Source organism: Tasmannia lanceolata, unplaced genomic scaffold (assembly GCF_043159265.1).
Source record: "Tasmannia lanceolata isolate RefF3 unplaced genomic scaffold, GAP_Taslan_0.1 ptg000005l, whole genome shotgun sequence".
In the NCBI taxonomy this organism is placed as follows: Eukaryota; Viridiplantae; Streptophyta; class Magnoliopsida; order Canellales; family Winteraceae; genus Tasmannia; species Tasmannia lanceolata.
This window is the reverse complement of record NW_027518682.1, coordinates 11,552,108-11,566,364: the sequence shown is the minus strand read 5'-3', so window position 1 is coordinate 11,566,364 and position 14,257 is coordinate 11,552,108. Positions and strand designations below refer to the sequence as shown.

At 38.4% G+C, this 14,257-nt stretch overlaps 1 protein-coding gene across 3 annotated transcripts; it reads left to right on the top strand.

Moving 5' to 3' along the window:
• The first annotated feature begins 271 nt into the window (after positions 1-271).
• LOC143877489 (NAC domain-containing protein 40-like) lies at positions 272-12,654 on the top strand. 3 transcript variants are annotated; one of them, XM_077379557.1, is made up of 5 exons: positions 272-481; positions 709-876; positions 8,053-8,321; positions 11,275-11,496; positions 12,084-12,654. In XM_077379557.1, the coding sequence occupies exons 1-5, from the start codon at positions 469-471 to the stop codon at positions 12,513-12,515; spliced, it is 1,104 nt and encodes a 367-aa protein (XP_077235672.1). In that variant the 5' UTR covers positions 272-468; the 3' UTR covers positions 12,516-12,654. The 3 variants fall into 3 exon arrangements, with proteins under 3 accessions (XP_077235672.1, XP_077235673.1, XP_077235674.1); XM_077379558.1 differs by having other exon boundaries at positions 476-608; XM_077379559.1 differs by lacking the exon at positions 272-481 and adding an exon at positions 7,906-7,955 and having other exon boundaries at positions 800-876.
• Positions 12,655-14,257: the final 1,603 nt, after the last annotated feature.

The window sequence follows — 14,257 nt, the reverse complement described above, 5'->3', positions numbered from 1 at the left end:
TGCCCAAAAAATCATTTATATAGGATGATCGATGATCCCAACCCTCCGATTTATAGAGGAACTGAATATTTTAGAAAACTATATATATCAAAGGGCTAGGATCATCCTATGGAAATGATTTTTTGGGTACAACCTATTTACGTTGTGTCCGATCACATGGACGGTTTGGATCATCACATGATGGGTCCGTACAGTACTTAAAAAAAAAAAAAGGGACTATAAAGGTTTAGACTATATCTCACCTTTTCAAATGTGTGACGGACAAAAAAAAAAACCTGACTCCAGGTGCCTGTGGGCCTTAGGAGCAGAAGCCCTGTAGGAGCAGTGGAGGACTTCCACCTTTTCTCATCGGACTCGATGATTTTTTCACTCCCCTATAGGATTATGCGCCCCTTTGTTAACGTGATTGTGAGCAACTTTAACGCTTTTTGACGTCAAATAAAGTTAGCAGTGAGGCGCATCATTCCTATGGAGATTTTCAGTAAGTCTCAGTCTCCGCGAAGGAGAAAACCCTACTTTTTTGTTTTCCTGTCACGATAATGGAATTCCTCGTAAGAAAAGCAGTACTCGCTTTCCGCCCTCTCCTTCTTTTCAATCGAGGAGAAACGGTGAAAATCGAATGCCGAAACCAAATGATCTTTCCTGAGTTTTTTTCATAATGTTTATACGTTATATTAACTGAGTTTTTTTTCCCCCTTTCTTTTAAAGTGGATTTGAGTTCCATGGAGATTTTCTCTCTTCCTGGATTTCGATTTCACCCTACAGACGAAGAGCTGATTTCTCACTACCTGAAAAAGAAAATCCAGGGTCTGGATGAGAGCGTGAAGGTGATTGCCGAGGTGGATTTATGTAAATTCGAGCCTTGGGATTTGCCTGGTTAGAGTTTATCTTCTCATATCTCTTTTATACCTTATAATTTTCATTTCTAGAGTGTTCTTTGTCAATCTCCACTTGTTTTGGTTGTGGGCTACAAAATTCCCCCAATAATTAAAAAAAATCCGAATTTTTAATGCATCTTTTTATACTTTAGAATTATACCTCGAATAATTCAAATATTCGTGCATTTTTTTAATCGAACTCTCCAAACTAAATCTGGATTTTCTGAATTTAATAGGAATTTGAAGAATAATTCTAATACATTACTTGTGATTGTCGTGAACACTTGACTGACATCCTAACCTACCAAACACATGCACTTAACCGTTGTTACATGCTTTTTGATGTGTCTTATTATTCTGGTTCTTACATTTCATTAGATTTTTAGAATTCATAAAATTCGTTCTGCACATGTTCTTGTTATGGGTTGTATGTGTTTTGGTTGTATTAACTATTTTTTCCATTTTGTATGTAGTGTATGTGGCTATTTTTTTTAAAATTTTTATATTCATGCTAATCTCTTATGCCATTAAACATTATGGATTGAAATATACTGTTTACGAATTTATGATTAATCACTTTGTTTATGATGAAGGGTGATCTTCACAAACATCTTATGGCTATTTAGACATGTCTTAAGATGTACTGTGGCTTTAGTCTTAGGGTTGAGTCCATTGTTCAGGGTTAAACCTTGCAGAATTATACCACTCCAAACAGGGAAGTGAAAACTCTGAATAGTAAAAGTTTGATATGATTTTTGGGACCAATGAACTCAGACTTGGAGTTTCTCAGTTCCTGTGTTATCTTGGTATCATAGCCTGAGATCCAAGTGGATATGAAGCAAAACATGGAGAAGGAAAATAACTAGCAAACTGATATCCTAATAACTAGGTCTTGGTGTTTATTCTGGTGGGAATTGTGTCAAATTGATTTCTTCTCTTCTTGGAGTCTTTTCCATCATCTTTCTTATTGTATTACTGCCTTTGTATATCTTAATTGTTATAATTTGTTTGACAATGGTGCTATCCTCTGTTTCATGAAGGAAAAAAAATGAATCAGAATAGTTGAAGCCATATTATCTTGAATTAGCTTAGGTTCTTTCCCTCCAAATCCTGAAATTTGAGTCATACTTAGTGTGGGAACCGGTTTTCTCCTGCTCTGCTCGCTCTCTATGGGAGGTGCATGATCACCACATTGGGTGCTCTTTTGAAGAGTGGGAGTATTTGTTTGTCTGCATTTCTTGTGAATTCGGGATCGAAGTCCGGATTTCACAAGAAAGAGAGTTTCAGAGTCGCCACCTAAGTTAGGCTCTAGGGCCCATGTTTGCTCTTCCGATGAAATGTGGATAGAGATCAGCGTTTCATTGAAAGAGCAGTAACCGCAGTTGTACACTAGGTCGGGTGCCTAGAACCCGTAATTTTGCTCTGTTTGTAAAGGCTTGGTCGTTACAGAAATCTGAGTAAGGGTTATGGCTACATTCGGGGAAGGTGTTAGGCACCCCTCATGCCCGAGTAAACCCGGTCTCTTGACTTGATTCAGCAGTTTTGGAGAAATTTATCAGAAGTCTTTACTTTTTATCCTTTATTACGGTTAGGCTTAATTCTTGTGTGTATATGAAGTGGATTTGCAAAGAAAAGAAAAAAAATGGGTTTAGGCGTTATCGGGATTGATGTCCTGTACTGCATGTTTCAAGTCCCGGAAGGATCTCTCAGTTGACCTCAATCAGGATAACTAAAACAAACGGAGATGAAAAGACATAAGAGAAGGAAAAACAATGAGTTTTTGATTCCCTCCGTTTGTCCGACGCCGTGAAGCACCAGGGCTCTCGTCTCTGTCTCGTTTGTCTATGGTGGGACCGGAGACAGAGTGATAAGATAAGGAGAGGGAGCATAGCCCTATTTACAAAGAGAGGTGAGGGCTTTACATTACAGGACCCAGGGCAAAAGAAGCCTTAGATCCTATAACTACCTGCACTGAGTTTTATAACAGAAGTGCAGAAAGCAAGGAAATAAATGTAATTTTACCAAAAGAGCGAGGACGCTTTCAGAAAAGTTGGCAGTGTAACGACGCTAGTTGGATGATGTAGCTCTGTGTTCTCCGAAAATTCGGCAAAACAACGGCGCTATTCAGACGAAGGGTCTTCGGGTTCTCCGAAAATTCGGCAGAACAACGGCGCTATTCGGATGAAGGGGCTTCGGGTTCTCCGAAAACTCGGCAAAACAATGGCGCTATTCGGACGAAAAGGGCTTCGGGTTCTCCAAAAATTCGGTCAAACAATGGCGCTATTCGGACGAAGGGGCTTTGGGTTCTCTGAAAATTTGGCAGAAAAACGGCGCTATTCGGATGAAGGGGCTTCGGGTTCTCCGAAAATTCGGTAAACAAAGACGTTATTTGGAGGGTGTCGCTCCGAGTCTTCAGAAATTCGGCAGAATGTTGACGCCCAGTGTGAGCTCCCTAAGAATTTCTCTACTTTCTCTCTCTCAAGTAAAGAAACGAGGGTTTTTGGACAGAATCTCCTTTGAAGAGGGTTTGAAAAGCAAAGAACTAAAGGTTTTATATCTAAAAAACCTAATTCTAAATCAGTAAAAACTTAAAACCAAAACCTCTCTGGTTGAAATCTCTATGGATTAAAATCTAAACTAGCTGAATTCTGATTTTACTTTACCCCCCCTCTTATTTATAGGATTTGGGAGGAATTTCGCAGATTGCGAAACAATTTCGCAGTTGTTTCGCAATCTGCGAAATTGGAAAAAGCCAATTTCGCAGATTGCGAAATTGGACCAATCGGCAAGAATTTCACAATCTACGAAATTCCCAAAGAATTTCACAAACTACGAAATTCTATGTCGGCTTGGGAGGGTATTTTGGTCCAAAAATTTGGTTTTTCGGTGTTTTTGGAACTTCGAAAAACCGTAGTTTGTTCGTTTGGACTCCAAACCGTACGCGGTCAGATCCGTTGGATTCCTTATTGTAAGGAGAATCCGACGAGTCTAATCTTGCGAGTTGGTTTGGGTGTGTATTTTTGGGTAAAAACGTATGTTTTTGACTAAAAGCTAACTTCTGGTTGAAAACGGGCTTTTGGCTATGCCTACAAGGCGGGTGCCGTATAAAGACGGGCTTTTTGTTGTAACTCTGGGACAAATTCATTTTTGAGAAATCTTTCCCGTTTCGTGAACCAAAGAGAGAGACCTAGAGAAAGAGAACAGGGGCTCTGGGACTCGTCATGAGACTCTTCCTCGCGACAAGCGATAATTAAGTCTACCTTGACAAAATTAGGTGTCTATACTTAGAAAGCCCAATTCCTTCAACAAAAAAGACAACTGAAGAAATGATTTCAGTCGGGTAATGCGTCTTGGTCATTACTAGAAATAATAATATCTTCAACATAGATAAGAAGCATGGTGATCCTTGATTTGATACGTAATAATATCATTAACATAAATAAGAGGTATGGTAATCCTCGATTTGATTCAATGTGTAAATAAAGCTCGATTTGATACGATGTGTAAATAAAGAATAATTTGAGGCACTCCACTTATAACCATGGTAACCACTGCTGTGCGATTTTTTTTAAACCATGCATGTGGTTATTTTGAGATAATATTGAGATTTCTTTATCTGCAAAGCAGAGGTAAGGCTGCATACATCTAGCCCTCCCCAGACCCTGCAATGGTAGGAGCCTCGTGCACTGGGCCACCTTTTTTTTTATATAGAGATTTCTTTAGTTTGCAAACAAGAGGTTGAGATGTAGGGACAGATACCTCGTAGGAGAGGAGAAGGGGGTTGGGGGGGGGGGGGGGGGAGAGTCGTGGGGCATATAAACAATCTCAAGAAGGTCCCCTTATAATAGACATTCTTAACTCCATTTGGTAGAATGACCGTTGCCATGTAGATGCAATAGCAATCAACGTCCGTAGTGTAGTCATTTTGGTTGCTAGAGCAAAGGTTTCCTCGTAATCACTCTCATGTTTTTGCTTATAACAAACGTGCCCTAAACCTATTCAGGGTATACTCTAACTTGAGTTTTACAGAATAAACTCATTTGCTTCCAATGACATGCGCATTAGGTGGACATGGAACCAAGTCCTAAGAATTCACTTTTATGGAGAGCACGTAGCTCCTCTAGGGAGAGCAGGAATACTCCAAACTCTGTATAGATGTGAGGAGAGAGGGGAAGAAGCAATATGGTGATAGAAGAACTTTATGCTGAACGACCTAGATGAGTTCTAGATCCGTGCCTTTTTATCTCTACCAAACTTCCCAAAATAACGAGCTTCTAGGATATCAATAAGTTGGGTGATCCTATCTAGTTCCTAATTAAAGAAGTTCCTCCTGATGTTTATCTCATATCCCCTTCTCAAAACATTCTTGAACAAAAGCTTCTTTATTCGAGGCCATACCAAACATATCAGGGAATAATTCCATGAGTGCCACCCTTGGTCACCATTTTTTTTGTCAAACCCTTTGTAGATTCTATATATGATTCCATCAAAGAATTCATTCTTTTGCTTCAAAATACCTCTCCACACCGTCAATCCACCTTTTTTGTACTTGTCATCAGAAATCCAATTTCCAGTGCAAGCACCATGCTTACTGAAATTCCTATAGGGAACCCAAGAGAAGAGGGGGGGGGGGGGGGGTGTTGGAGATTGGGTTTATAATTTCCCCCGGTTAATTTTGAAAAGCAATTAAGCCCTTGTTACTAAGAGTGACTATGAAATAAAAGAGTAATGATGGATTTTACTGTTCACCAAAGAAATAGAGAGAAGAAGAAGAAGAAGAATGATGAAGCTTGTATACAAACAATTTATAGTGGTTCGGTCTTAACCCAAGACCTACTCCACTCTTTTCAAGTTTACCTCCTTGAGGAATCCACTATCTTGATCCTCCTTGAGGGCTGGGTCCGAGCCACGTCAATACGAGCGTCAAGCTCCAAGAGATTTAACTAGGGTGCCCTTTCCACCACTTACAACTTTGATGAAGAGAAGAAGAAGAAGAGTACACTTGATTGCCTCTTGAAGGCTGATAGAACATTGAAGATCACTCAACAAATCTCTCAAAGATTACACTTGAAATGCCTAATCCAAACTCCAAATGATTGCTAAGGTTCAATGGCAAAACATGTTTGGAAAGAGAGATTTTTTATTCCCAAATGGATATTCAAGTTTGTATGGGTTTTGGTTGAAAAATAAAAAGCATTAATTGGGGGAATAAATGTCCAAAATGATCACACACACACACACACACACACACACACACACACACACACACACACACACACACATGTCCAACGGCTCTCGCGTTAGACCCTCGATCTACCGCCCAACTAGCTGTTGGGCTATTTTAAAAATGACTCGAGAGCGCGCACACACACACACACGTCCAACGGCTCTCGCGTTAGACCCTCGGTCTACGGCCCAACTAGCCGTTGGGCTATTTTAAAAATGACTCGGGGTGCTCTCGGCTTGGTAGACCGCCCAACACACTCTGTTTCATTTTTATTTTTCATTCCTGAAGGCTCGCGGTAGACCGCCAAGCGCTGTCGACTGAGGAACAAGGTACTTCAATTTTTTGTTTTAAAGCCAATTATATACACTTGATGTTGTGTGCATAAACTAGGTTACAAAGGTATCTTAGTGTGACATAACAACCAGTTATGGTTTATATAAGTACTCTATGTTTCACACACTGAAGCGTATGATAGAGGTATTTTCGTAAGACAAAAATTGCATGGTTTTTGTGTTTGGATGAAACTTCTATGCTGGAAAAAAATTCTCTAAAAATTCGAAACTCTCTAAAATCAACAAATAGATGATATTAGAGTTTGAAATAGGTCATATAAAGTATCTCTCCACTCAAATATTAATGAGGGTTAAAGTTAAAAAAAACCAAACAAAGCCAAAAAAAAGAAATTTAAGGTTCGTGTGAAAATACCACCCTATCACGAAACATCTAAAAGGGGCACACATTTCATCGGAGGCGCATGCCTTATGTTAAAAGGCATGCACCATTGGATGACTTTTTGCGCCTTACCCAAAAACACTCGTGCCTTTGTGGGTTCATGCCTTTCTTCTTGCGCCTAGAGACATTTTAGGTTCGCCTAGAGGTATAATATCAAAATTAAAATTGGACAATTGCTTAATTTAAAAGGATTGGGGGATTTTTATTTCAACCAGATTTGAGGCCTTAAATAAAATTCAAGAAACACGCACGACAAAAAATCAATAATTAAATGAAACATATGAACTTTACTTAAAATTAAAATTTAAGGTTTAATTAGGGCTCTCTCTTTCTCCCTCTATTTTTCTTTTTGAAAAACATAAAATCTGGATGTGATTGGACAGGATTGTCTGGACCACAGTGTTCCCAGTGTAGGCCAGAGCATCACGAGCTACTATTTAAGTGATTATTTCCATATGTCATGCATCGATTGATCCAAGGTCTGCATCTCCAAGTTAATGTTTAAAATCACTAGGTCAATTATTGACTATGTGGATTCCACTTTTGATCTACTGAGTTACTAAAATGGTGGTTATTTTACTATTTCATGCATCAATTGATCCAAGGTCAGCATCTCCTAGTTAATGTATAAAATCACTTGGTCAAATTTTGAAAATTTGGATTCCACCCAGTTTTAGCAGTGCATTTACAAGTTTCGAAAGGAGTGTCGATATGTATAGACATGTATGTCGTCGTTGATACGTTGTGACATGTCTGTCTGCTGAAAATTCAAAGTGTCGACTAAATCATAGATCATTTGTGAACTAAAATGGCTATTTAAGACATTTCCATGGAATGTTTTTAGCCTTTTATGCATAGTTAGGAGCTCTACTCTTTGTCTCTTTCTTTACCACTTGAGGTTTGGAGCTTAACTCCTCAACGAGAATTTTTTGAAAATGGTTATTGGTTGCGGGATACTCTATTCTTCCTTTTTTTTAAAATTTACTATGTGAATGTATGTCTTTGTGTAGCGTATTTCTATTGAGGATACCTTGGATTTTGAATTATTTTCTCCATTTTCAACTTTAGTTGGAAACTAAGCAATACATGAATGAGTAGCAATTGGGTGATTTCACAATGTGAGTAGTTTTTCACAACTATGATGCTTTCTATATGAAGATACTTGAAATTCGTTTTGAGTTTCAAACTGATTGTTTGTGGTTTGTTTTTGACCAGCTAAATCAATCATTCAGACAAAGTATCATGAATGGTTCTTTTTTTCTCCACGCGGCAAGAAATACCCAAATGGCTTGCGAACTAACAGGGCTACCAAAGTTGGTTATTGGAAAGCAACCGGCAAAGAGCGGTCCATAAAGTCAATGTCCATTTTGATCGGTGTGAAGAGGACTTTGGTGTTCTACAGGGGTCGTGCTCCAAAAGGGGAGAGAACGGAGTGGATAATGCATGAATATTGTGTGAAAGGAAATAAGCATGATGGACCTCAGGTGTTTTCTAATGATCTTTATTAGGAATACTATTAGTGATTTTCTTTCTCTGGTTGTATCATTTTTGAGAAAACTGAAAACCCTTTGGAATAAAATTGTCAATTAACCAAATGCCAGACCTTACTCAATTATATGTTTTTTGGGCATGTGGTTTTAATCAATGGTAATTTTTCTTCTTATCTTGAATGATCTCCTTTGGTGTTTCTCAGCGACACTAATAATATATTTCATTCTGCCAACATTCTTATTCGTGGGTTCAATTGATTATAGTGCTCCATACCCTGCTGTTTTCCCCACTGCTTGAAAATTGCAGGAAATAATTGTGACATTAATTTCCAATTTTTCGTTGAAAAATTTCATCTCTTTACCCACTTAGTTACCTGAAATAATCTCATTCATCAATATATAGTTCCATGTTGTCATGCAAATGGCAATTGAATGCTATTTAATCCATGCTTACTGATGAATATGAATACTTTAGGTGCATCCAAGCACAACTTTATTTTTAATGGTCACATATGAGAGCATGCATAACTCCGCCTGTGTTTTTCATAGCTTGTCCCAAGCCAAGATAAAGGAGGAGGGTAATTGAAAAGAGACTACGGTGTTAGAGAATCAGTTTGGCTTCATGCCCGGACGATCGACTATGGAAGCTATCTTCGTAATTAGGCGGTTAACGGAGACATTTAGAGAAAATAAAAAGGACCTTCATATAGTTTTCATTGACTGGGAGAAAGCGTATGATAGGGTTCCCATGAGTGTTATGTGGTGGATCCTTCAAAGGAAAAAGTGCCTACTAAATATGTTGATATGATTAAGGATATGTACGATGGAGCGGTAACTAGTGTCAGAACTGCGGATGGAACGTCTAGTAAGTTTCCAATTACAATAGGACTGCACCAAGGATCAGCTCTGAGCCCTTATCTTTTTACTTTAGTTATGGATGAACTCATGAACTTATGGAGGATATCCAGGATGAGGTGCCATGGTGTATGTTATTTGCAGATGACATAGTATTAATTGACGAAACCAAAGCAGGAGTTAATGCTAAGTTAGAGTTATGGAGAACTACTTTGGAATCCAAAGGTTTTAGACTGAGTACGACTAAGACAGAGTATATGGAGTGCAACTTTAGTAATGTAAGGAGGCAAGACGAGGATGTAGTAAATATGTCTGGACAGGAGGTACCTAAGAGGGATAACTTTCGCTATCTTGGTTCAATCCTACAGAAGGAAGGAGAGATTGAAGAGGATGTTAACCACGGAGTAAGAGCAGGTTGGTTGAAGTGGAAGCATGCTTTAGGAGTTCTGTGCGATCTTAAAATACCTACCAAGTTGAAGGGAAAGTTTTATAAGACAGATGTGAGGCCAGCCATGTTGTACGGCTCAGAATGTTGGGCCACCAAGAAGCAGCAAGTGCATAAGATGAGTGTAGCAGAGATGTGAATGCTAAGATGGATGTGCAGCCACACAAGGTTAGATCGAATTAAAAATGAAGACATCCGTAAAAAGGTGCGGGTGGCACCAATTGAGGAGAATATGAGAGAGCACCGCTTAAGATGGTTTGGGCATATCCAACATAGGCCTTTGGATGCTCCAATGAGAATAAGTGACTCGTGCCAAGTTGATGGAGTAAAAAGAGGTACGGGCAGACCAAAGACACCTTGGGTAGGAACAGTGAGGAAAGACTTGAGGGCTAGGAATATAACAGAGAACATGACCTTGGATAGAATAGAATGGAAGAAAATGATCTATAAAGACTTTTTTTTACTCAAATCATGGCATTCCTACCACTTTTGTGCTTTCACCATTGAATTTGTAGACGAATCCAACTAGTGTCAGGATTAGACTTAGTCAATTTGAGCTTGGAGATCCTTTCACCTTCTTCATGAAAATTTTCTAAAGGATTCATTAGCAGACCCCAACTAGTTTGGGACAAAGGCTTAGTTGAGTTGAGTTGATTTGAGTTGTAGACGAGAATATGCATCCTTGGGCATGTAAAGTAGTCCTATTCATCAATTCCTTGTTCAAACATCACCCATGAAAGGACAATATCTTGCAATCTCTGCTGTCTTACAGTGGGTAATAAGAATTAGGTGCAGTATTGCCATCTAATTTATATTGCTTGAATTGCAAATTGGTAGAAATATCGAATTGAACATTAATATGTTATTGTAATGGAACGATACATGTCATAAATTCTGCAGCCTTTGGTATGGTTTAGTAACTTAATTGCTCTTCTGAGGTAGAGATTCTGGTTTTTAATCGCCACATCTTTTCTGTCTTTTAGTATGCTTGGTAATTTTATGGGAAATGATATGCTTCTCCAAAAAAAAAAAAAACATTTTATGTGAAGTGGTCATCATGGTTAATTAAAACAAAGTGAAAAGAAATAGGAAATGGAATCCTCCTCCACTGATGGTTGTGCCCTTGGGAATCTGAGTTTGGCCGGCATTGGAGGTGTTCTTTGGGATTCTCCAGGGGAGATTATCTTGTCTTATTCCTGGTTGATTGGAGTAATGGACTAAATTGAAGTACAAGTTCAAGCTCTTCTTACCCCAGGGATCTTATCTTTCTGAGAAGGTGGGAAGGGGTTTAAGAATTAAGGGACACTCTTCCAACATTATTTCTCGGGAAAATGCATTCCTAGAGATTCAGACACATCATCAACCGAATTTGGGACCATTCAAAAAAAAAAATCAACCAAATTTGGGTCCTATGTATCAATAAGGACTTTGTTTTTCTCTTGTTCCTAGATCAGCTAATTATGTAGCAAACTCTCTCACGAAGGGTGAGTCCATAAGAATATTCATTACGTGAAGCAACCTCTGCCACCTTTGTAACTATTTTTCCCCCCTGATGTTTCAAAAATCATCTTACCGTGTCAAAAAAAAAACAAAAAAACTATGGGATGTTTATAAATGCTTGCTAAGCATTGTCTTTTGTGTTTTCAGGATTCTTTTGTTCTTTGCCGACTTAAGAAAAACCAAAATTTTAGCATCACAAATGGTGGTCCAGACCATGACTCAATGAATCAAAGGGGCTTACAGAATCAGAGCAGTGCCCTAGATTCTTCTTCAGGTAAATGTGCCGAACCTCCTCAAGTACCAGAATATGTGGACGTACCAGCTAACAACAAGTATCCTGCTCAGCTTGAATCTCAGAACAACCAAAAGGTGTGGCTTAATTTTACTTTTGTTTCATTTACCTCAGTAAATGGTTGATTAATGTGTCATCTATGTTAAAACTTCCCAGTCCCTCCTGTGTTCTTGATGTTTTGATGTTATGTAAATTCATTCTAATTTTGAAAGCTAAATTTATCCTGCTCCCTGCCTCTTCATGCTTGTTCTTTTGCTAGTCTACGTGAAATGTATGACTCCGACTCAGACATGAACTCTATGTTTATTTTTCTAGAGAAATATATGGATACATGAATTTTGTGGCATCCTCTATTTAGATACTGAAGTCAGACTTGAAGCAAATATTGTTCAGACTTCAGACAGTCGATCATATATAAAATAAATGAGCAGTGAATTTTTTCCACCAGCCTATCCAGCTTCATGGAAGAAATTTTTACGGACAGAGATAAGCAAACAAATCTCATATAAAATTACCTAGAATATTCAAATATCTTGTCCTTTTCAGATGGGAGTTATCGATGACAATTAAGAGAGTTTCATTTTGGTTTTCATAGAGAGTTTCATTTTGGTTTTCATATGCTTAATGATTCATTTATGAAGTAAGCTTCTTTTTTAAATTCCAGGACCAGAAAACAGGATTTGTGGTAGATGATTGTTATGATGAAATATTGGAAGACAACATCATTGATCTTGGTTACTTCTCTCCATATGGAAGTCCATTCACATCACCCCTAGTTGATGAGAAGGCCGGAATCGAGAAAAGGTATACACAGCTGGTGCATGGGAGCTCGTCACGGTCGTCTTTCCAGGGCACAGCACGTAGGAGGATCAGACTGAAAGTGCAAAACCCGAGAAACCCTAACCCTAAGAAGACAGAAGTTGACAATAGTGGTTGTCTGGAGGATGTGACACAGACGAGGAAATACACAAAGAACACATTCTTCCTTTGTGAGCTCAATTATTGCTTTATATTCATAGTTCTGGTTTGCATTGCTTTGATGGTTTCACTTCTATTTCTCAGCAAAATCTCGCATTTTACTACTTTCACATTGTAAGAATCTGTTAAGTATTGTAAATATGGTTTTGAAGTAGTTTGTACAGTATAGTAACTGAAATTGCTTTTTCAATTTGAGGAATACCAACTTGAAAAGTAGATGAAATTAGTAAGTCTTGAATGATTTTTTTTTTTTTACATTTAGTTCTCATGTGTTAATAATATGAACTGGTCTGGTTTCTCAAAGGATAATCTGCTCAATTGAGTTGCTTCTTCTGAGGGTTATGGAGTAATTGGTTGAATTTAGGAGCTGGGGTTCCATAGTATTGTGGGAATTAGTGGTAGAATTTAGGTGCTGGGTTTCATAATCTTGTGGAGCAATGGACTGACATGAATGGAAGGGGTTCAAAGAATCAGAGGAAAAATAAGTCAGGTATTTATTTATATTCATCAAAGCTCAGCTTGTTTAAAACCTTTGAATTATGAATAATCTGATCAAAACTGATTTCTGTATTGTGGCGATGCTTACTCATGAGGTTGTCCGTTGGAAATTATTTCAGTTCCATCTAGCTGCGGTTCGATTTCAGGACAAGCTATCTTGCAGAAGATTTACTTCAGGATACAAATTATTCATTGATTATTTAAACTATCATGGATAAGATCAATGCACTTTACCAGTTTACCTTGCCAAGGACAATCGGCAATACCCACACCGTTACAGGATTTAGACCGAAATTTGGGTTTTCCCAAAATTTAAGGAAATTCAACCAAAAATCTTGATTTTTTAATTATTTAATATTTTATTTCAGCTGAAATTACCAAATTTTTTGTAATTTCGGCCGAAATTTGATATGAATTAAAATATTATTTTTAATGGTTTCGTCTGATTTCAGCCAAAATTTCAGTTCCTGTGACGACCTAAATGCATTCCGAAACCGAAATTTGAAACCATGCTTACTACACGTCTTCCTTGCCTTACAGTCATACTCAGCTTTATTTTTAAAAAGTGATTTGCTTGGGACCATCAAAGCGCGGACCGGCTGTTGCATGAGAGAGCAGCCAGTCACGGAGGAGCCCGGGGGGGAGGGGGGGGGAGTTGCCCCGCGCTCAAAATTGGAAAATTCTCAATTTCTCAGGATCTATGTAATTATGGACAAAGTTTCCGTGAGCCCCGGGGGGGGGGGGGAGTTGCCCCACGCTCAAAATTGGAAAATTCTCAATTTCTCAGGATATATGTAATTATGGACAAAGTGAGGGGATGAGATCATAGCGTTTTTTTTAATATCGAATAATCTGTGTCCAAAATTGTAATTGTCAGAAATTGACTCTTGCAATTAATACCTCTCTCTCTCTCTCCCTCTCTCTGGGATGAGAACATAGCGTTGTTTTCAACTTCGAATAATCTGTGTGCAAAATTGTCCAAAATTGTAATTGTCAGAAATTGACTCTTGCAATTAATACCTCTCTCTCTCTCTCTCTCTCTCTCTCTGGGATGAGACCATAGCGTTTTTTTCAATTTTGGTGTACAAAATTGTCCAAAAGTGTAATTGCCAGAAATCGACTCTTGCAATTAATACCTCTCTCTCTCTCTCTCTCTCTCTCTCTCTCTCTCTCTCTGTCTCTCTCTCCAGCGAACTAAAAATCTCCTATGACATTGTGGATTTGTGGCCCACAAATGAACTGTTCGATCATTCTCTGAAGTGGGACCCAGTAGAAAACTTGAATTCACGCATACACACACCATATAAATTCTCCACTGATACGCTCAAAATATATTAGTTATAATATGGTGTAAGCTCGTAT

Excerpts from the sequence above, each read along its gene's own strand:
- LOC143877489 (XM_077379557.1), top strand. Across the intron at positions 877-8,052 it reads CGAGCCTTGGGATTTGCCTG|CTAAATCAATCATTCAGACA; the intron begins GTTAGAGTTTAT and ends GTTTTTGACCAG. Across the intron at positions 8,322-11,274 it reads ATAAGCATGATGGACCTCAG|GATTCTTTTGTTCTTTGCCG; the intron begins GTGTTTTCTAAT and ends TTGTGTTTTCAG.